Source organism: Trachurus japonicus, chromosome 2 (genome assembly GCF_045865225.1).
Source record: "Trachurus japonicus isolate A0001 chromosome 2, Traja_1.0".
Lineage (NCBI taxonomy): Eukaryota > Metazoa > Chordata > Actinopteri > Carangiformes > Carangidae > Trachurus > Trachurus japonicus.
The window spans coordinates 7,750,163-7,771,639 of NC_140908.1; the positions used below are offsets into that span (position 1 = coordinate 7,750,163).

Below are 21,477 nucleotides of genomic sequence, written 5' to 3' on the forward strand. Positions count from 1 at the left end.
TTGTCTCATCAATGTGCTGCATTCAAGTGTCACCTGGTTAATAGCTCCATGTCTCTCATTCTCTCCCCTCCAGGCTGCATTACTGATCCAAGGTCGCCCCCCTGTGGCCTGTGGCCTCCTGACCTCCACCTTTTTAAGACCGAGTGTAAAACCAAACATGGCTCAACGGCGCCACCTGGTGGTTGGACGTGTGACTGCTGCATCGCGTCCTGAAAAGCCTCCGCTGCTCTGTGGGTATTTTCCTAAACACGTGTCTACCATCTGCTGGGAAATGATGAAACTACAACTCTTCACTTTTATGACCTGTTGCTCTTAAGGTGGAATTTCATAGTTTGTCCCCCCAGAGACCGATCATTAATGTTTGTCTCAGTGAGTCAAAAGTAGGAAATGACGCCAATAGACATAATTCTTGGTAAAATAACAATTACGCATAGATTATTGTTAAATTACTTTATGATATTCTTGTAATTTAACCATTTATTAACAATGTTTATATTGATTTGCAGCTTTTCTGCAACTATGAAAGAATTATAGTTGTTAGTTCTCTCGATAACAGCTCCTCAGTGAATTAAGTTTTATTTCTGCCTTGAATGGAGCTTCTCTTGTTTGCGTTGTGCCTCAGTGCGCTCTTGATAATAGGATCTCTGCTTTGCCAGTTATTTTTTTAATGAAACTCCAGCGTAAACTCTTCCTGCCTGTTGGAGAGGAGGAACACTCCGGACGGGCGGGGTAAGAGGCCGGAGGACAGGGGCTCTGCCTGCCTGGATCTGAGCGCAGAGGCAGCCCGGTGGAACAACCGCTCCACCTTAAGACCTCAGCGGCCCCTCTCTGCTCCCTCTCCCCGGGGAGGAGAGCTGCGGAACCCGGCCACGGCGCACCACAGCCGGCTTGGCACGGGGGAGGTGAGTACGGCTCCCGGAGCCTTGGCCAGCACGATATGGTTACCATTCCCGACCTGCTGCCATCTCCCTTCTCCAGTTGCACTGACACTACAACGCTGCTCCACATCAGCCACTGCTGCCTGTCACACTAATCTGTGTTGGAATAAGGTGAAATTTAATAAGTGAGTAAGAAAGTGGAGCAAAACACCAGAGGCTTGGTTTCTATGTGGGCCACTCATAAATACACTACATGTAGGTCTGTGTGTGAATGTATCCACCAGGATAAATGAGAATATATCCAGTAATAATCTTCAGGGGCTGTGGTTGTATATGTTGATAATGTTACAGACAAACACAGTTTAAAGCAGAAAAAGCGTCTCTGCTCAGAGCTCTATGCTCACTATGATTTATTATGGCAACGCTCCAGGTCGCTGCGTTTTCGTTGCGCACGGGATTTGGCCCCTCTTACTTCAAAGGGCCCTCAGGAAGGGGGTGGTCCCGGGCAGGGGGATATAAAGGAAGGACCGGCTCTGTTCTGACTGCAAGGCAAGAGCAGAGAACAGACTAGACGGGTCAGCAGAGCAAAAGCCTGCCCCGAACTCAAAGAGCTAAAAACTGAGACATCTGCTGAGTTTGAAGAGGGAGAGACCTGTTGGAATTTACTGCTGAGACTCAGCTTTGATTTTCATTTAATGAAAGGACTTTTTGCAACAAGTCAGACCTGCACATAACTTTAAATGAGTTTTGCACTGGATTTGATCCCTTTTTAGATTTTTATGCGCGTGGACAGTTTTGTGGAAGTTCAGAGTCTTGGGTTTTGTAGCTTATAGTGAAGAAAAAAACCCTTTTAAAGGATTAACCTGCTTCCTCCTATAAGACTTTATATTTTATCAGTTTCTTTTTCCACTTGTCGGATTTCACAGTTACATGATGTGGTTTTTACGCGTTTCCATTGGTTTAATACTGTGCGTCGGTGCGGCGCACTGCGCCTGGGAGGAGAGCACCGTGGTGCCGGTCAGACTAGACCCCACGGCCCGGTCGGAGAGCGACACCGAAGCGTGGCGGACTCTCTCCGCAGAGGAGAAGGAGAAGGAGGCGGAGATGAGGGTGTACCGGTTGGACGTATTTGGTACCGAGCTGGTCTTGCAGCTAGAACCCGACCAGACCTTTTTGGCACCGGGCTTTGTCTTCCATATTGTGGGCAGCCCCGAGTCCGAACCGACACCGGAGTCCAAGAGCGGAGCGGAGCCGGGCTGTTTCTACTCGGGCACGGTGAATGGAGAGGAGAACTCCGCCGCTGCGCTCAACCTGTGCCACGGACTCAGAGGCGGATTCTACTTTCGGGGTGAAGAGTACTTCATCCAGCCCCTCAACTCCAGCGAGTTCCTGGGCACCGAGGATGATGTCCACTCGATCCGCCGGAGAGGTCGGGCAGCTCTGGCCGAGGAGGGGAGCTCCAAGTGCGGGGTCAACGAGGACGAGGAGCGGGTGCCAAAGAATCTGGAGAAAGAGGCGAAGCACGGAGCAGCTAACGCAGATCAGACAGGTAAGGCTGCAGACAAACACACACGGTCTGACTGTCATAGACTGAGATCAGACTCTTAGACATGGGACTTAATGAGTCAAAGGAAACACTGCCAAGTTCATTTATTCCCCCTAGAGATGCGCCAGGCTTATCTACAGCTGTTTACAAACAAGCAGATAACCGGTCTCATCAGTATCTATAGGTAGTGAGTGTGTGGAACAGACGGCTGCACGCTGGGGCTGTCGGTGTGCCAGGGTGCACAGCATGCGTAATGGACTCGGCTACCTTTTTTTTTGACAGCCGTCTACGCGTAAGAGAAGAGGAAGGGAGGGCTGGGGAGGGAGGGAGAGGAGAGAGAGGGGGGCAAACTTCTCCAAGAGGAAAGAGGAGGAGGAGTGACGGAGGGAGGGGGAGAGGAGGAGGAGGAGGAGGGAGGGGAGGGGGGGCAGCGGGGCTGGGGCCAGCCAGAGCCCGGTGGTGCTGAGACGTGTAAACTCGCCTCCTGGTACTACTAGCACCGACAGAGTTTTTTTTTTTTTTTTTTTTTTTTGGTTCAGAAAGGATTTTCTCCCTTCACCCTTTTATTCTCAGCTGCATAGTTTTCCACCAGAGAAGGTCAATTTAGGAATGTGGACCCTGAGGAGGAGGAGCCGCCGGTGGTGTGACGCTGAGTCACGGCAGCCAGGCTCCCCCAGGCACATCCGGAGCGCTCTTTGGAGCCTCTATCCCCTCTGAAAAAACCAGCCTTTGTAGCTGCTATTCAGAAAGCTGGCAGAGTTTTGCAGTGTGCAGCCTGTTCCAGACAAAACAACAAATGTCTCATGAGTTTCAGCAGCAGTGAATTCAGGCCTAAAAACCTGACAAACGTGACCTCTGACCCCTGTGAGTTTGGTTTAACCTCTGTGTCTGTCTCTCTGTGACCTCAGCTCACCACAGGACCAGGCGTTTTGTTTCCACCCCTCGCTACTTGGAGATCATGCTGGTCGCTGACCAATCCATGGCCGAGTTCCACGGCGCCGGGCTCAAACCCTACCTCTTGACCGTCATGGCGGTGGCCTCCCGCCTCTACCGCCACCCCACCATCCACAACTCCATCAGCCTGGCGGTGGTGAAGCTGCTGGTGGTGTACGAGGAGGAGCGAGGCCCTCAGGTGTCGGCCAACGCCGCCATGACCCTCCGCAACTTCTGCCAGTGGCAGCGGCAGCACAACCCGCCGAGCGACCGCCACCCTGAGCACTACGACACCGCCGTGCTCTTCACCAGGACGGTAAGTTGGTGTGGAAGTGGAGGAACTGACAGAACATGAGTAAGAGAGTTCAGATGCTGATGTTGCTCTGCTTTGCCTCCTCAGGATCTGTGTGGCGCCCACTCCTGTGACACTCTGGGTATGGCCGATGTTGGCACCGTGTGCGACCCCGACAGAAGCTGCTCAATCATCGAGGACGACGGGCTTCAGGCAGCGTTTACTGTGGCACACGAACTGGGTAAGTCCATGTTTTAGCGTCTTATAAACCCAACACGGATGCTCTGGCTGCTTTTAATCACAGGATCGAGGTGCTTAAAGAACTGTCCTCTCCTCTCCCCAGGCCACGTCTTCAACATGCCCCACGACGACGCCCAGCTGTGCTCCGGAGTCAATGGTGACCACTGGGGCTCCCACATGATGGCCTCCACCCTCTCCAACCTGGATCAGCAGCAGCCGTGGTCCCCTTGCTCCGCCCTCATGGTCACCACCTTCCTGGACAACGGCCACGGTCAGTGTCTGCTGGACAAGCCGGTCAAGCCTCAGCCGCTGCCCCAGCCTCTGCCCGGGACGGTGTACGACGCCGACCATCAGTGCCGACTGACCTTCGGCGAGGACTCCCAGCACTGCCCGGACCTGAGCACCACGTGCGCGGCTCTGTGGTGCACCGTCACCACAACCAACGGTTTGCTGGTGTGCCAGACCAAGAACTTCCCCTGGGCCGACGGGACGTCATGCGGGCACGACAGCTACTGCCTGGCTGGACATTGTCTCACCAAGAGCCAAGCTGCTAAACACCAGGTAGGAACCAGGACACATCTAACTCCAACAACATATCCATGATGCGTCCAGCTTCACTTTTAGATGCTCATGGTTTTCTTCCTGCTTTCAGACTCCTGTCAACGGCGGCTGGGGCGTGTGGGGTCCTTGGGGCGACTGCTCTCGGACCTGCGGTGGAGGAGTGCAGTATTCCTTCCGTGCCTGTGACAACCCTCTGCCCAAGAACGGGGGCAAGTACTGCGAAGGCAAGAGGATCCAGTACCGTTCCTGCAACACAGAGGCCTGCCCCGATACCAACGGTAAGAGAGTTTTAATATCGCACATAACCAGCTGCACCGGCTTTCTTTAAAACTACTGTAGCTGTTAACATGCAAGTAAATCTGACCCTCTGTCTCTCTGTGTCGCTTCCTCAGGCCTGTCGTTCCGCGAGGAGCAGTGCTTGGCTCATAACGACATGTCGGCCCAAGTGTCGCTGGGTTCAGGAGAGGGTGTCGAGTGGGTGCCTAAGTATGCTGGAGTTTCACCCAAAGACCGCTGCAAGCTGGTGTGTCGCGCCAAGGGAACTGGATACTTCTTTGTCCTCAAATCTAAGGTGAGAGTTTCTAAATGCTGTATTATATTAATAAACTCTGTTTTTTCCCCCTCTGGGTTAAAACTGATCCTCCAGGACTCTCAGGGCCTCAGCTTAAAGTCTCATAAAGTTCTCTTGACTTGTGCAGACCTGAAAGTAAAAGGCTCTGCTATTGTAATTTCTCTCAGCCCTGAGGCTGCAGCATCGCTGGGGAAAAGACTTTTACTTTTTACCTTTTGACTCAGACACTTATGTAACAGTTTTACTAGACCTAACCCTTAAGTTTCCATCTCTTCTCCTCTCTGCTGCCCCCAGGTGGCTGACGGCACACCCTGCAGCCCAGACTCCACATCGGTTTGTGTTCAAGGCCAGTGTGTGAAGGCTGGATGTGACCGCGTCATCGGCTCCAACCGCCGCTTCGATAAGTGCGGCGTGTGTGGTGGAGACGGTTCTACCTGCAAGAAAGTGTCCGGCTCTCTGGAGCGCGCCAGGTAAACAGACGACCACACCTCTGATTTATAAAAACCTCAGACTCTCTGAGTGAAACCTCGCAGCATGGGACGTAGTTTGACCTCCATCTGTCTCTGTTTCAGGCCGGGCTACCAGGATGTTGTAACCATCCCTGCTGGTGCCACCCACCTGGACGTTAAGCAACGCGCCCCAGGCAACGGTCGTCACGACAACAGCTACCTGGCGGTGCGTCGTCAGGACGGAACCTACCTGCTGAACGGTGATTACAAACTGATGACCATGGAGACGGACATCACCCTGCGAGGTGCACTGCTGCGCTACAGCGGCTCGGCGGCGACCCTGGAACGCCTCCGCAGCTTCGCGCCGCTCCCCGAGGCCCTCACCATCCAGGTGCTGTCGGTGGGCGAGGCCCCGAGGCCCCGGGTCAAGTACAGCTACTTCGCCCCCAGGCCCAACAACGCTGCTTCAACCAACAACAACGGGGGCCGCCGCCAGTCCATCAACGCCATCCGAGAGGTGGGCGGAGCCGAGTGGACCCTGAGGGAGTGGGGTCCCTGCTCCCAGACCTGCGGCGGAGGAACGCAGCAGAGGGAGGTGGTGTGTCTGGACCCCCAGGGCCGTCCCTCCAGAGACTGCCCGGAAGAGCTGCGCCCCCTGGCCTCGCGGTCCTGCGCCGCCCAGCCCTGCCCCTCCTGGCTCCTCGGGGAGTGGTCCGCGTGCTCCAAGACCTGCGGCCGAGGCTTCCGCAAGCGCCAACTGCGCTGCATCGGCCACGACGGGCGCACGCTCACCCACGACAGCTGTGACCCCAAAGACCGGCCGCGACCCCTGCTGGAACTGTGCAATCAGGGCGCCTGTTAAGGACTGCTTCACAAATCTAACCTCCTGTCCTCCACCCGGCTTTCAGAGAGAAGTCAGAAACAAAAACACTCTGATCTCCACCGCCTCCTTTTTTTCCTGCAAACAACCTCCAGAGGCTGATGAATGTTTACATCCAGAGCAAAGGGTGCCGCAGGTTTCCATGGGTTCTGCATCGTCGAACAGTCAGCGGTGACATTGACTGTAACTGACAGCTTGTACCCGTTCCTTCTCATCCATTGAACCACAGAGGCAACAGAGACTGATTTCAGCTCGCTGCCTGTCTGTCCTCAGCACAGCAGTGGCACATTTAGCCTCCCGTTAAGGAGAAGAAAGCATGGACATTCCTGATTTCCTTAAAACAAAAAACAAAAAAGCATGCTGCTTATCGTGCCAATGTCATGCTTGTGTGTGTGTATGATGCGCGATTGTGTGTGTATGTGTGAGTGTGTGTGTCTGTGTGTCAAATTTTTAATGCATGTATATGATGTTTGTCCAAGCTGGGCTGGACAGACACAAAAGGGTTGGGGTGGGGGAGGTTACTGCAGAGTATATAAAGAAAACAAATGAAAGAGAGTAGCTCATATTCTACTTGCTCACCCCATCAGGTATGGAAAAAAAAAGATAACTCATAGTCATAGTGTTTATGTTCAAAACTTGCCAGTCTTCGTTTATTTATCACAAACCTGTAGCACTTCAGCTTTGTTTTTACCAGTGGCACATCGTAACACCCAGTTGTCTCTAAATGCCTCAGTACACCGTACTTTGTCCTTTAGCCATATCTTGCCCTCGTCTACACAACCTTCAATGAGGGAGCTCTTTAAAGACCAAAGAAGAGTGTGTGAGTGTGTGTGAGAGCATGAGGAATGTGTGAGTGTGTGGAGACCTAAAGAGGGACTTGTCTCCTGCTACTACTTCATAAGTAAGTCTCTCCTGCCTTCTGCGAAGGCACTTTGTTTTGTTTTTGTTTTGTTTTTTTTCTATTAAGTTTTGTTTCTCTTTTTGTACAGAATATCCAAACATTATTTATTTTTGTACAGCCTGTTAAATATAATCATGTGGCTTTTTTAATATTATTTTTTATTTGTTATTGAGATCACAGAAGGAAGTAGAATATATAGAGTATTTATACAGTGTTATATATATATGGTCCTAGGTTCATGAATAAAGTATCACATTGACTTGTGCAGCTGACGTCTCCAGAGTGGTTTGTCCGTTTGAACATTAACACACACTGATCTTTGACCCCCTGACCCTTAGTCTGACCATCACAGTTACACATCTGACTCCCACCCTACAACAACTCCGCACCCAATGTGAAAACCAAGTCTTCACCTCCAAACTGCTGCTTAGGAATAGGACTGACAAAGATGTCCTCACAATGCACAAATCATCCATTACCTTTAAAGACTGAAGTCCGTCCTCACGTATGTCAAATATATGAGGGATTCTTGTATCCCAGTGAGCTTTAGGAGGCTGTTAATACTTAATACAGGTTTGACTTATTATATACTTACTCATTATGCGGATGCAGGTCATGTAATTCAACTTTTGTCCACTAGATGAGAGTGTTTCTGCCTGCCATCCAATTTCAATTGCTCCAAAGTTTCCACACACAAAGGGCAGTGACTGTAGTTATGCCTGGATTATTCTGCTAGAGGGCAGTATTGAGCAGTTTGACCCTTGACGACCTTCTCAGAGGCCCTTTGGCTCTGGAGCCAAAAAAATAGCTGCCTGCCTGGGTGATCAATCTTTTAAGTCTTAAGGACATGTTCAAATGTGCGTTGAACATCATTAATCCAATAGCTTGAGCCTTTTGAAACAGCTAAAATATGTTTCTGTGAGGTTTATCATGTGCACTTGGAAAAGGTGCACTACAAAGGGAAGAAATATAAAAATATAAATTGCCTTAGCACAATCCTTTTGTTTGTTCACTGGTGAGTCACTGCTGGATTAGTAACACTGTTATTCCCATATGACATGAGCTCCTCTTCATATTTATATATGAGCGAACGCAACAGAATGTGAGCTCAGCACTAGAGTACATGCATGCATCATCCACACAACTGAACAACACTAGAACTGTCAATCAACTGTAATCAATACACTATTTTAATTCATCAAGCAAGCAAGCAGTCATTTGAAGTAGAACTGGAGGTGTATTTAGTTTCATATTGCAGCCAGGCATCTCCCTTGAACTTTGTGCAGCAGAGCTCGGACCAGAAAGTACCTTAGCACTCCAGTTCTGTGTGGCACTTCCTGTTTTGCCCTAAGGAAGATGATCCCCTGGCTTGTCGGCTCCCATACAGCACAAAGGAAATCATTATCCTGTAATTATAGATGGTTAGGAAGAAAATTGGCCATCTCTGTAATCTGTGTAATAACATAATGTGCCACTAGACTCTGTAAGCCCAAACAACTGGGACAGGAGGGGATGCATACTTCATGCTTTTTTCTTTTTTTCGGACTTGACAATTGACAAGAAACAACTCACACTAGGGGAGGGAAATGTCAACATGAAAATGTCCAGGTGAAATGCAACAACTTTTTTTGTTTGTTTGTTTTAACCTGGTTGTTTTTTCATGTCTCAGCGTCACATCATTACAGCTTAAAAGAAGCATCTGGAAGACATTATGAATCATTGCTGCTCAATGTGGGTGGCATTTCCGAGAGCTAAATTATCTTCCTCCTTTTGCCACCCTTGGTTGCCCGTATAGGTTTGTTTGACTTATGGCAAATTTGAACCAAGTTTTCAAACTTCCAGAGAAAGAAAAAGCACTCACGTCGGATCAGAGGAAGAAAGACGATGCACAAATTGAAAATCCTTCTGATTTTAGCAAGAAAATATAGGCTTAATGTTTGCAAAAATGACTTCATTAGGGCAGATTCAGGTCATTGGAAAAGCTTTTTAATGATGAATTTTATGACTGTTAGTTAAATCAGTTCAGGTTAGTACAAGTGGCGTTCTTGATCCAAAGTCTTGCAGCACAGAGGGAAGTGTGCGTGAGTTGGGGGGGTCGTGGTCATCCTCTAACCCCTTTATCTTGGTACCAGGACATAGGCCTACTTTGTGTTAATAAATTACATGTTGCTGGATGAAGACGTTTTTGCCCTACAGTGTATTTGTGGAGCCCTCCACTCGTCTAGTCTTTCTCCTTCATCTGATTGAGAATCATGACCTCAAGGTATTGTCTAAGACCCATATTAAATCACATATTAACCAACTGTGCAATGAGTAGGTTGCAACTGCTTTAATATCCAAGCTGCCCCCACCCCACCCTCCTCCTGCCCTGGCCCTCTCTGCCCCATTTAGAGCTGGGTATGGTCTTCTGCAGAGCTGCTCCCCCTGCACCCTCCTCACCACAACAGATAAGAGGGGTTTATTTATTTATTTGTATATTCAAAACTACAAAGAGTGTGTGTCTGATGTGGTTTTTTGGGAGATTTCCATGTGGTATATTTGTGTAACAGCAGCGTTAATGGGATAGAGTTTGCAGGTTATCTGTGACATTTTCAAAAACCCAACCAGACAGATAGACAGAAATACAGATAAACAGATGGATCGAGCTCAGTCTGGGCCCCTTCGTGTTGTTTTGGTGTCTGAAAATAGCTCCGGAGTGTCGTGGTGTTGTCACACAGGTGTGAAGCACCGTGCTGAGCCGGCCGTGGGTCATTACGGCCCCACTCCGCTTTCATCTCCGGAGAAGTCGTGATGTGACGGGCGGCGTGTGAAGCAGGGGACTGAGCCTGCCGTGGGCGTGGGTGGAGGTCTATTATCTGACCTGATATTCACGGGGACGAGCGTGAGTACTACGTGCACGCACATAGACTACAGTACAGAACCCATGCGCACTCCGATGTGGGCCTAAAGGTGAAGCTGTAATAGCCTAAACAGAATTAAGAATGAGATCGGAAAAGAGATAATTGAGCCTTCAAAATAAAAGCTTCAACCACATGAAGTCTTCATTTATTAGGTAGGCTACTAGCTGTGTCAAGAATACTCTTCATACTTACAATAATTGGAGGACATTTAAGGACTGAAACACCTCAAAATTTTACTATTTATTTGATCATTTTCTGCTATATATTTAAGAAATACAGGTAATTAATCATCAAATAATTATGTTTGGCCAGCTCAGGACCCAAAGTGACACTTTTTATTAGATATTTTATATATTGTGTGTGCTGCTTGGTGCAACCCTGTTACCAATACTCAGGAACCTGTAAAGGTATTATATAAGTATTTATCTATAAATATTTGCCAAAATACATAATGAATATAATCATACACACTACCAAAATGACAATAGGATAAACCCTCATGAGCTGATACAGTCATTTAAGATAATTTTAAGATAAATTACACAGTAACAGGGTTGAAATTAGAGTAACAGGGTTGAACAAAGTAACAGGGTTGAATAGATTAATTACTTTTGATTGTAGATTATGACATAAATCTCAACCCTGTTACTCTGAAGTAACAGGGTTGCAAGTAACAGGGTTGCAAATCAATGCTTATGTCAGCTGTTTAGCAGAAGAAAGATGCTAGCTATGGAATGTAATGTTACTGTAAGGTTGAGAACGAACTTAGTTATTTAAAGGAACAAAGAAAACTTTGAAAATATTTTGCCTTATTCTGGTAATATGAGTAACAGGGTTGCATTGGTTAGAGTGACGCAATCAATCAGGGCAGACGAAATATGAAAAATATGAAAATTAGAAGAGAGGACTTACCTTGTGTCTACCCATGCTATTATCTAACAGTTTGATAATACAAATTATTTTGTGTCATGTGTCTCATACTTCTTTTTCTTCTTCTTCTCTGCTAAAAAGGTTTTGGTAACAGGGTTGCGTGGATGTTGTGGGACACAACTTTAGTGCAAAATTACTTTTATTTAAAATATGTTTATGATTAAACTAAGTGTTTTTACACTTACAAAAGACATAAATCAACAAAATCATACAAAAAAATTAAAATTTTAAACTTATTTTAACCGCTTTATTTGACATGCATGTTGGCCATTAAGAGGGTGGGACAAGAGAAAAGGGCCATTTTAGGGGGTGCTTAGAGTTATTTTGTATTTTAAATAATATTTTGGAACCAGGTTTTGTATAACTATATTTATATTTTGTCTCAGAGTAATTATAATTTTCACCACAAATGCAAGTTTTGGAATTTCATGCATGATTTATTGAAAATGAATGGGTGGGACATGAAATGTCCTCCAATTCTGGAATGACTATGTTCCCACTGGACTCTCTCTACCTATCTTGACTCTATCTATCTAGCTGTCTAGCCTCTACCGGGTCTTTTTTACTAAACTTAACCAACTCTTTTCTTCATTGCCTAAACCCAACCAATGGGACCAAAGGGCCTAATTTTCAGCTACAACAAAAGTTAGAAATGTGGGAACATAAGGCTGTGGGAACATAGGAATGACCCCTTTATTTAGCATGGCCGTATATTTCAGCAAGCTGTGAATGCTAACATCCATTAGGAATAAAGTGAAATTAAAAATAAAAACAAAATAAAGAGGAAAAAAAGGACTAAATGAAAATCATGATAGTTATAGTTAGGCTACTTGTGAAAAGTAGAGAGGCCTAATTAGAGTCTTATTTTGAAATTTCATTTTTATTCTCTCTCTCTCTCTGAGTGTGAACTGAACAGGGTGAGGGAGGGTGAGCAGAGAGGGAGGACGGCGGGGGAGGGCAGCGCAATAAAGAGCTCCAGCAGCCCGTCAGTCGGAGGTGTGGACACAGGACGGAAGAAAGAGAAGTAGATAGAGAGAGAGAGGCAGTAGGGAAAGACGCTGCCCGTCGTCCACACGTGGAGGAGGCGGAGGAACAAACGGAGCGTCAGCCCGGAGGAGGGGGAACAACTAACCCCGAAGTCAGGACGTAGGAGCCCGCTGCTGCTGCTGCTGCTGCTGGCTGTCGGGGAGTGGGACACAACAACAATGCTCCACGAGGAGCCCCATAGGTGACCGCGGAGGGATACACGCGCTTTCTCCGAGCTCCTGTCACCCGGTCGAGGCGGAAAAACAAGGCGGAAAGTGGGCGCGAGCAGAGAGAGAGAGAGAAAGAGGGGTCATGGAGAGGCGGAGGAGGACGCAGGCTGGGAGATGGAGGTGGCTGAGGAACTCGCTGCTGCTCTGTTTATTCACCGGTGAGTCTGTAGTGGTTTTATCGTTGTTTTTTTTAACCCTCTTCCTCAGCACACACCTTTAATTAGACTTTAATGGCTCTTAGTTGTGTTTCTAATGGATGTAGAGGCTGTCGGATATCACAGCGCTGGGAAACAATGAGTGACAGACAGGATGTAAAAACTGCTGGAAACTTTTCACGAGTCAAGTCTGAGCTACGGTGCTGCAGAGAGAGAGAGGAGGAGGAGGAGGAGGGGGTGGGGGGGGGGTTATTAGTTGGTGGTGTTGGGTGTATGTGTGTGAGGGGGTGGGGGGGTGAAGGACATACTGCCATTGTCTCCCAGGCTGTGGAGAGACAGGAGCCAGGACCTCTGAGGACCACCCAGTCAGAGCACAGCAGAGGTCTGCTGATGGGACCTCCCTATGGCCATTTACATGTTAATAACTGCCTTTTAAGCTGGGAGGTAGTGTTACATTAAAAAAAGGAGGGTTGCCTGTGACCTCCATGTGTAAAGCATATCACAAAAAACATGTTTTCATTTCTATTTCTCTCACTTTAGAAGAAAAAAAAGTGTTTTCTCCTCTGTTCCCTGAAGTCAGCGCTCCGCTCTCTTCTCTTTCCTATAGTTTTCTACCTACCAGTGTCTGGAAATGTGGCCAAATGCCTCCAGGCACACATCATTTTGAGTGTGAGTGATTGCTGAGAGAAAGCAGATCCTTAGCAAAGACACACACACACATGTGCAGACACACACATGTGCACACACGGCTTGTTTTCTTTGCAGCAGCGTCCTTCATTTGAAGTGTGCGGTATTGTGAAAGACTTCAACCTTCCAGGTGACGGCAGGAGAAGACGCACAAAACTCGCAGGGTCTGTGGTGGAGGTGGAGGTGGAGGCTCGTGTCATGGCAGCAGGTTGAGACGAGCACACAGAGAGACACAGCTGTGTGTACAATGCTTTTGAATGTGGAGGCTTCGGCTGAGAGTGAATCACATCCATCGCACAAACACACGGAGCAGAGCAGATCCTGCAACTGCCAGCACCGGTGTACGAGTGGCAAATGTTATTTATCCTGATCTGACCCCTCACAAACAGCATGACAGTCACACTGCTGCCCACTCCAATGACCTCCCACTCAGAAAGTAATTAATTCAACAGCCGGATCACTGTGGCTCCAGATTTCACTCAGTTTTAAAGTCGCTCCATCTACTTTTAATAATTGCCACTCTATGCTATGCTATCCTTATTTCTAGTCTGGATCCTCCATGTCCCATAATGCAAATCTCTTCCCATGCTATTCAAATCCCCATACCCACAGTTTGCAAACATCTGTTTTTGTCTTCTTCATTAGTTCTGCAGCTAGAAATCATTTTGATCATAGATTTATTTTCTCAAGGCTGGAAGAAAAACTAGTGTGAAAAACAGTAAAAAAAAAAAAAAAACAAGAGTATTGATTTTCTTTATTTTACATGAAGGAAAGCAGCAGATTCACATGAGAGAAGTTGTAACCACAGAATATTTGTCACTTCTGATTGGAAAATAACTCAAACGATTGACCTACTTTTAAAAGATTCTGCAGATTGACTCAGACAAACTGGTTTTAGGTGAAATCAAAACATCACAGTGCTGTGTGTGTGTGTGTGTGTGTCATTGATCCAAGACAAAAAGCTGCTCATTTGCTCCTGAGCTCTGAGGTCGATCAATGGGCCGAGTTCCTTCCATGTCCCATAATAGATAATCGACACGTCGCCCCGACAGACGAATCCACCAGAACCACACTCATCTGTGTCATCAAAGTTGAAAGAACAAGGTGACGAAACGTGTCCCGGACTCGTTATCTCATCTTAGGTAACAACGTGCTAATTTTCCAGGCTGTGTCATGCAGTCGTCTGTTGGACTCAGCCAGTTCGCTGCCTACAGTGTTTGATTCAGCTGGTGGCCCATGTGGGCTGACTCGCTGCCTCAGTCAGCCCCGGACGTGGAAAAATAAATCATGCATGTCGACTATTAACGCAGTGAGATGCCGCATAGCAATCACATGGCAACGGCTCCTTGTTGCCATGTGATCTTTGTCCTATATTCTATATACAATGAGATCAGAAAGATCTTTAGAGGTTGAGAAAACAATCAAAGTGTAATTTAAACATTTGTGTTATGGGGGGAAACTTACTCCAAAGCTGTACTTGAAAGAAGAAATGGAGAGCTTATTTAAATCTCCCTTCGGCTGTAATTTGTGTACTGATCTGACGGATATTTAAAAACTCTTAGATTTGGTTATACAGGCCAGCAGGGGGTGGCTGGGTTTATTCGAAACCAAATCCAATGTCCCTGTGTGCATACATCAGACATCTTTTATTATATTTCCCCCCCAATTGCGCCACAGGTACTGATAGCTTCTTTTTTTTCTTGAAAAGTGCCTCTCTGCTTCTCTGAGGTCATAATAAATCAACTGTCTTGATGCTTTGAAACTCTTTGAAGTCATAAATAGATGCCGCTGGTTGAAGTTGTGTGCTTTGAGGTTTGTTCATGAAAGATTTCATTATAGCGTTCAAGTTGTTTGTTCATCCAGAGGTGGTGGGGGGGTTTAAAAGGGTCCTCACATAACAGGACCTGACGTAATGGTTTCTTTTCTTATTTGGCATAAACATGAAGTGTATCATATAACCCTGTGATTGTGGAAACGCTGGTGACTTCCTGCACGACAGATCCTCAGGAGTGTGTGTGTGTGTGTGTGTTGCAGGTGGCGCTGAGGCCCAGTGTGAAGGCTGCATAGAGTACTGCTGCGACGGGTCGCCGCCTTTCTGCTGCTCCTACTACGCCTACGTCGGGGACGTCCTCTCGTAAGTTGTCACACACTTTTTGGCAATTTTGACGTTCAGATGTTTAGTTAAGTTTATTTCAAACCAGACCATAATAGACACAATTCAACAAGACTGTTAACAGAACAAGAACAACCAGACATAACAAACAATAAATCAATACAGTAACAGTACAGTTAGAAGGGGATGGATGAAGCATAGCTTTTAAATTTCCATCCCCAAGTAGTAGAGGTACCATTACCATTGACAAATCTGGTTGTCAGGCTCTTTCATGAAGATGAAACGGATGATTCAAGGTTGCGGTGTGGCTGCCCACACATCAGCAACCTTGGTGGGTAAAAAGCCTCAAAACCAGACCAGTTTTTCCCCTCTCTGCTCTGAATCAAATACAGAAACATCAAAAACTGCCTCACATGACTCTACACAGCCACTCTGCTCTTTTCTTTTTTGCTGATCTCAATGAAATTCAAGAGACTGATGAGGAAGAGCGTTTGTTCTCATGTATTTCAGTGGAGTTGATCTATAGGTTTGGTGCGTGAGCTTCAAGTGAGAGAGGAGGACTAACTAACTAACTGACATACCAGCTGTCTCTGGATGTGCCAGAGGAGCCTTCTGAAGATCTGACCTTTTGACCTCCCCCTCAGATGATTCAGCACAGCTGCTTTAACACTTTCACATGGCTCCCAGGCGTCAGGCGTTTCCTTTCAAAAAAGCTGGGTCTCAGCGATACGTTAACGATCTGTGTCTGTTTGTTGCTGAATTTGTGTATTTACACTTGTGTATTTAAGGGAACATCTTGAATCGAGTTGGATGAAGTCGGTTTGCTGCTCCTGAAAGCGGCGAGGCGTGAATGTGGCCCGCTGACTAACGCTGAAGACGTAACAAACCTGTTAATGATGCCTGTTTCTCTATTTTACAGTGCCAGTTCACAGACTCCTCTGCACATACATCACACAGCTGAGTTACATCAGACGCTGCAGTCCAAGTCCACGTATCGGTAGCGTGTCTGTCTGAGACAGCTGCCTCCCCTCACACTTGGCCGGGTGGCTCACAATGTGTGTGTGTGTGTGTGTGTTTCAGGGGCACTGCCATCTCCGGCATCGTTTTCGGCGTGGTGTTTCTGATGGGGGCGGTGGCGGCCTTGTTTCTGTGCGTGTGCATGTGCATGAAGAACGGGCGTGGCGCACGGGTCGGCGTGTTCAGCACCTCCTACATCAACACTGTGACCCAGGGATATCCAGGTGGGTCTTCAGGAACACACACACCAAAACACACTTTTAAAGGATTATGCATGAGCCATAAACATTGCTATCACTACATAGCCCGTGTTCGCATTCACATCTGTTTACTGAACAGTCAAACTTAATCCCTGTCCTCATTGGCGACTAAGTCTTATTTTGATAACTACAGTAGAAGACAGATAAACCATCTAAAGCCGTACGTTTGGTGGCTTATACAGAAGAATATTGTGTTGTTTTTGGATACATTTGTATTTTCGGAAACTATGATGGACTATTTTCTGATTTCTGAAGATGTATAACTTGATTCATTCAGAAAATAATAAGAAAATTAACTGACAGACATTTTTACTAGTGGGTTTATGGTGACATGTCATACAGAGTGAAACATTACACACTGTGCTGGAGTGTAATCGTATCTCCTGCCCTCAGGCTGTCAGAAATGAATAAAAGAGATGTAAAAAAAAAAAAAAGAATAATAATGGGTGTAAGGTGTCACAGGGGTGACCATAGTTCATGACGCCACCAGAGAGCTGATTGTTCTGCAGCATGTAAAGGCTTCACATTATCTCCATTGAGCCATGAGAGCGCTGTTCTGACATAACCAGCCTTTCTGACATTCACATATCATATCGCTGCTTTTGTAACCGATTCCTACGTCAGGCATGTCCTCCACTCTCCGTCTCACATCTGTTACATCCTGTTCCCACTCGAGGGCGAGCCGGCAGCTAACGGTGCGTCCAACGTTTTGTTTTCCTCGCAGGTACTTTGTCTGCACGTCATAGTCGGTAGCATGTAACTCTCTGCAGCTCTGGGAACGCTGCTGTTTTTCTTTTCTTTTTTCTTTCTGGGTCTCATCATTTATTCATCACGTTTCATTCTCCTCAGTGTATCGCCTTCATGCAACACTGGACCGCCACTCTTCGCTCTGACCTGCAGCTCTGATCACGTTTCATAAACATACAAAGCAATGCGGCATGAATTATGTAGCTATAGCGATATGAATTATTTTGTATTTTAACACTTGGATGTTGAAATGCTGTTGTGCCATCTTCCCTTTCTCACTACCACAAGTTTGAACGACTTAACATCAGCAGTGATCACTCTGAAACAAAGCCTCTCCTCTCACTTGTAAGATGGCGAATTATTCATCATATAGTGATAGAAATGTGAGGTTTAATTTGACCAACATCATTGATTTCCTCTTCCATATTGACTGCATTTTTCCCCGTAAATAATATCATATAATGATAATAAAAAGTATCCCCCAGGTTGAAGTGATGCATTGTGGTCCAAAAACTACTCCCTCCCTGGGGCAACATTTTTTGACCTTCTGTTTTCAAGTCGCGCCCTCTTGAGGTTGCAGATCCCTAGTTCCTCCACTAGAGGGTGCAACCATCCCATCAAACTGTTATGAAATGGGGGCAGGTATCCTGAGTTTAAAAGGCCTCATTCACCTTTAAACACTCAAACAACGTGAGCTTTCAGGAGCAAATAGAGGATTTAAACCCTGCTGTTTTCTGTCTCTTCCCCTCAGGTCCTCCACCTCCGTACACCTACGACTATGAGATGTACCCTCCCTCTCTGCGCCCCCCGCCTTACACCCCAACTCAACCCCGGCCTGACAACTACTCCCCTCCTCCTCCGTACCCCGGCTGCACCCGCAAGTGAATCTCTGCTGCACAGTTCATCCAAAGGAAACTCTCATGGCCTGGTTTCTCACACCTGAAGACGGCTCTCCACCTCAGGCCTCTGATAATGAGCCGCTGGTGTTGCATATTTGGATGAAAGACAATTCAACATGAGGCCCAGTGCAATTTTGTTCAGCAGGAGTCCGGACTAAAGTGTGGGATGGGGGAAGAAATAATAATTTAACAAGCTGTGGGTCAGGATGCCCGTCAAGGGCCACAACATGTGCATGCCCTGATAACTGTAAGCAGCCGTGCTAGCCTGTGGCGGGTACTTTTCCCCCCACTAATAACCAATATCCTTATCCGTTCCCGCCTGTGCACATCAAAGGCAGCGTACGGCTTTGATGAAGGTGAGGACTACTTTTGTCAGCGTGGAAGAGGAAACTCGCAGGAGACAAGCCTGTCCAGGAGACAATGTAGTTATTAAAAACCTGATGTATGCCTGTGAATGATGATGATTAAAGCCGTTTTTAAACAAGTCGGGTCAGGAGCTGTCATGTGTAGATACAGAGACTTGAATATAATGCATAATAATACTGACCTGAATGACATGGGACAACTTGAAAGCAGTGGGTTTATTGCCTTACTTGAAACAATGTGAGTGGGGGGGTCGCATTATGTTCAGCTGAACCAAAATGACTTCTCTTATGAAAAGGAAAAATATTAAAAATCTTTTGCCTTTTGTGAGATTCTTTTGTGAAAACTGTAAATTTGAATCATTTGTGACTGAGAAGTGGATTTAACCTCACCAACTGTGCTCTGTATGTGTGTATGTGTGATTCATGTAATGGATGATGACTATGAATGATGGAAGAGGTTGAACTGTATTAATCATGAGTCAGGTAAATGATTTTTTTTTTTTTTTAAATGAATCTTACTGTTTCAATGGTGGTGTTGTAAATTAAAAATGTTATTAAAACGTGACTTATTTTTTCCTCTTTTTTTTTTTTTTTTTTTAAAGAAGGACAACTTAAAACGACAATTTGTGTTTTATTTGTGATGATTGGGGTATATAGAAAGATAAACTCAGTCTGTGTGTGTGTGAGAGAGAGAGAGAGAGAGAGAGGGAGGGATATTGAGTGTGTGTGTATGTGTGTGTTAATCCCACTCGGCTGTGGTCAGGTGATCCGCCGCTGAGCAGCTGTGCAGCCTCGGTATCACTCACCATCAGACAACGGGAGTCACCGGCGCTGCTCAACGCTCTCAGTTTCTCACCCGACAGCAAACGTCTCACGGCGGAGAATCGGCGAAACGCTGCTTTTGTGTAGGAGCGTCGTGTCAGCGAAACGACATGGGGGACCGAGTAGCTTTACTGCTGCTGGCTGTGGCGGCTTCGGCTCTGGCTGCTGAGGTAAGGAAAAAAACATTTTTTTGTGTGTTATGTGTGTGAGAGAATTTGTAGTATTTTCCACCATATTGTGTAGTCAGCCCAGCCGAGACAAGCTAGCTACCGTTAGCAACCACCGAGTCGGAAGAGGAGCACCTGTCCCTTCAAAATTAAAGCTCGGAACATGTTAGAGGGGTGAAAAGGGACTTAATTCATTGTTAAGCAAATTGAAATACATCATTTTAAGTTACCAATTCAAACAAAGCAGCGAGTTAATTACTATGTTGGTATATTCTGACGACGCATTAGGGATACTTGAGCGAAAAAATGCAAGTCGTGTTACCCGTCGTTTTATATTGAAGGTGTCAGCCGGAAATGCTATTGAAGAACGAAGCTAACTTGGCAGTGATTGTTAGCACTTGGACGTTTCCAAAAAATCAAGGAATGCGCACTGTTTTCGACAATATCTCGACACCAGTGCGATATATTTTGTTAGTTTGTGACGTTGTGTTATTTGTAATAAATAACATAAAGCATACAATATGGATAAACAACACATATTCGTTTTGAAACCCCCGTTTCGTTGTACTCCATAATGTCTCTTCTCGGGCAAAGTCTCCTGTTAAGCCTGTGGTAACTGATTTATTAACACCGATTAACAATAGACTGAATGTCCGACACCCTTGATTTATAAAATCTGCGCCCGTGATGTTCCCCTTTTTCTTTTGTGTCAAAACGAGAAGCAACTTGCTTTTCTATTATTTAAAACATTACAAGTTACAAGTTAGGTTTGTCAACAAAATGATTTTCCCTCAGAAATACTGTGCGTTGTTACCCAATGTTGCCGTTATGAAATGGTTATTTACTGTCCATTTGTGTAAATCAAATGTGGTTAAAGTCATTAGAGTAAGAAGATTATAGGCGTATTATTACATTTTCCATATCCCCAGGGCTAATATTATGGGGGTGGGCGTGTTTTGGGAATGATAATAAGTCAATAAGGCGTATTTCTGTGTCGTAACGAATACTTGAAGCCAGATTCTGGGTTTTAAATGACATAAACGAAGTCGTGAATATCACCTTTACATACGGGCAAAAACTAACATTAACGCTCTCCCACATATTTCAGTCGGATGGTAGAGAATAGAGAAGTAAGATGGCGGCGGTGCACTGCAGCATTTATCGAGGGTCGGGAAACTGGGAAGCCAACAGGAGCTTTGATCATCACTGCTGCTTTTTCCACACTCGTTTCGTATCTATTGTGAAGCCTGGTGTGATAATAGCCTTATTAACAACATAAGGCATCCATGACAATGTCACTACACTGGGCGTAGTTTCACAGAATGACTCCTCATCCATTTTTCAGGCGTCTTCTTCACTAAAGAACACCGCTTTGTGAAAACACACTGCAAAAAATATCTATTTTTAACATGTCATTTACTTGATCTCCTAATATGCATCTAAAATGTGAGAGTTTGCATTTATTGAATCAAAATCCAGGCGTTTCCAAGATGTATTGAAATGTCGTGTCATCATTTTCACTTGTGTAATGATTTCATTTGGATAATCCAGTGAAGCGTCACTTCTCCTTTTTTTTTAAGGCTAGGTACTAAAATGTATATGAAGTAAATTCCCCAAACAACTCAGGCATCGTTTGACTCAAGGGGGATTTCCCTCAAAAAGGGGAAGTTTCACCTCTTTTGTTAACTGGTTATCACTTGATGTACTGGTGCACCTCTTAAGTTAGGGTGGATATTATTTACAGTGTGGCCTTGTTGGGAGATAAATTACACATTCCTGTGACCACCAGTAGCCACGCATTGTTTCACATAGGACCTGCAATTGTGGCTGAGGAGCAGCTGCAGCTTTGGGATCTCCAGTTGGAGCCTTTATGGCCTTTAAAGGTGTTATTGAAATAGATCAATCATG

At 46.0% G+C, this 21,477-nt stretch overlaps 3 protein-coding genes across 4 annotated transcripts in view; all 3 read left to right on the forward strand.

Moving 5' to 3' along the window:
* cyyr1 (cysteine/tyrosine-rich 1) overlaps positions 1 to 19,145 on the forward strand; it is a 202,762-nt gene extending 183,617 nt beyond the window's left edge. The window contains exons 2-5 of the mRNA XM_085803275.1: positions 12,415 to 12,495; positions 15,214 to 15,313; positions 16,373 to 16,533; positions 18,068 to 19,145. Coding sequence (XP_085659401.1) covers positions 12,415 to 12,495; positions 15,214 to 15,313; positions 16,373 to 16,533; positions 18,068 to 18,201 — 476 coding nt within the window. The 3' untranslated portion in view covers positions 18,202 to 19,145. The remainder of the gene's footprint in view (positions 1 to 12,414; positions 12,496 to 15,213; positions 15,314 to 16,372; positions 16,534 to 18,067) is intronic.
* adamts1 (ADAM metallopeptidase with thrombospondin type 1 motif, 1) lies at positions 1,423 to 7,518 on the forward strand. The gene is made up of 8 exons (XM_085797594.1): positions 1,423 to 2,427; positions 3,333 to 3,673; positions 3,758 to 3,890; positions 3,993 to 4,450; positions 4,542 to 4,728; positions 4,843 to 5,021; positions 5,316 to 5,491; positions 5,594 to 7,518. Exons 1-8 carry the CDS (start codon positions 1,809 to 1,811, stop codon positions 6,330 to 6,332), a joined length of 2,832 nt encoding a protein of 943 aa, XP_085653720.1. The 5' UTR covers positions 1,423 to 1,808; the 3' UTR covers positions 6,333 to 7,518.
* Positions 19,146 to 19,390: 245 nt separating the features above from the next.
* Positions 19,391 to 21,477, forward strand: part of appa (amyloid beta (A4) precursor protein a) — a 31,788-nt gene continuing 29,701 nt past the window's right edge. For both annotated transcript variants that reach the window (XM_085797608.1, XM_085797619.1), the window contains exon 1: positions 19,391 to 19,572. In XM_085797608.1, the coding sequence (XP_085653734.1) occupies positions 19,513 to 19,572 (60 nt within the window). In that variant the 5' untranslated portion in view covers positions 19,391 to 19,512. The remainder of the gene's footprint in view (positions 19,573 to 21,477) is intronic.

What these genes read in the sequence shown, in the direction of transcription:
- adamts1 (XM_085797594.1), top strand. Translation starts at nt 1,809, where the DNA reads ATGATGTGGTTTTTACGCGTTTCCATTGGTTTAATACTGTGCGTCGGT. An exon ending in AGCTAACGCAGATCAGACAG is followed by an intron (nt 2,428 to 3,332) that starts GTAAGGCTGCAG and finishes CTGTGACCTCAG; the next exon opens with CTCACCACAGGACCAGGCGT. An exon ending in CCGTGCTCTTCACCAGGACG is followed by an intron (nt 3,674 to 3,757) that starts GTAAGTTGGTGT and finishes TTGCCTCCTCAG; the next exon opens with GATCTGTGTGGCGCCCACTC.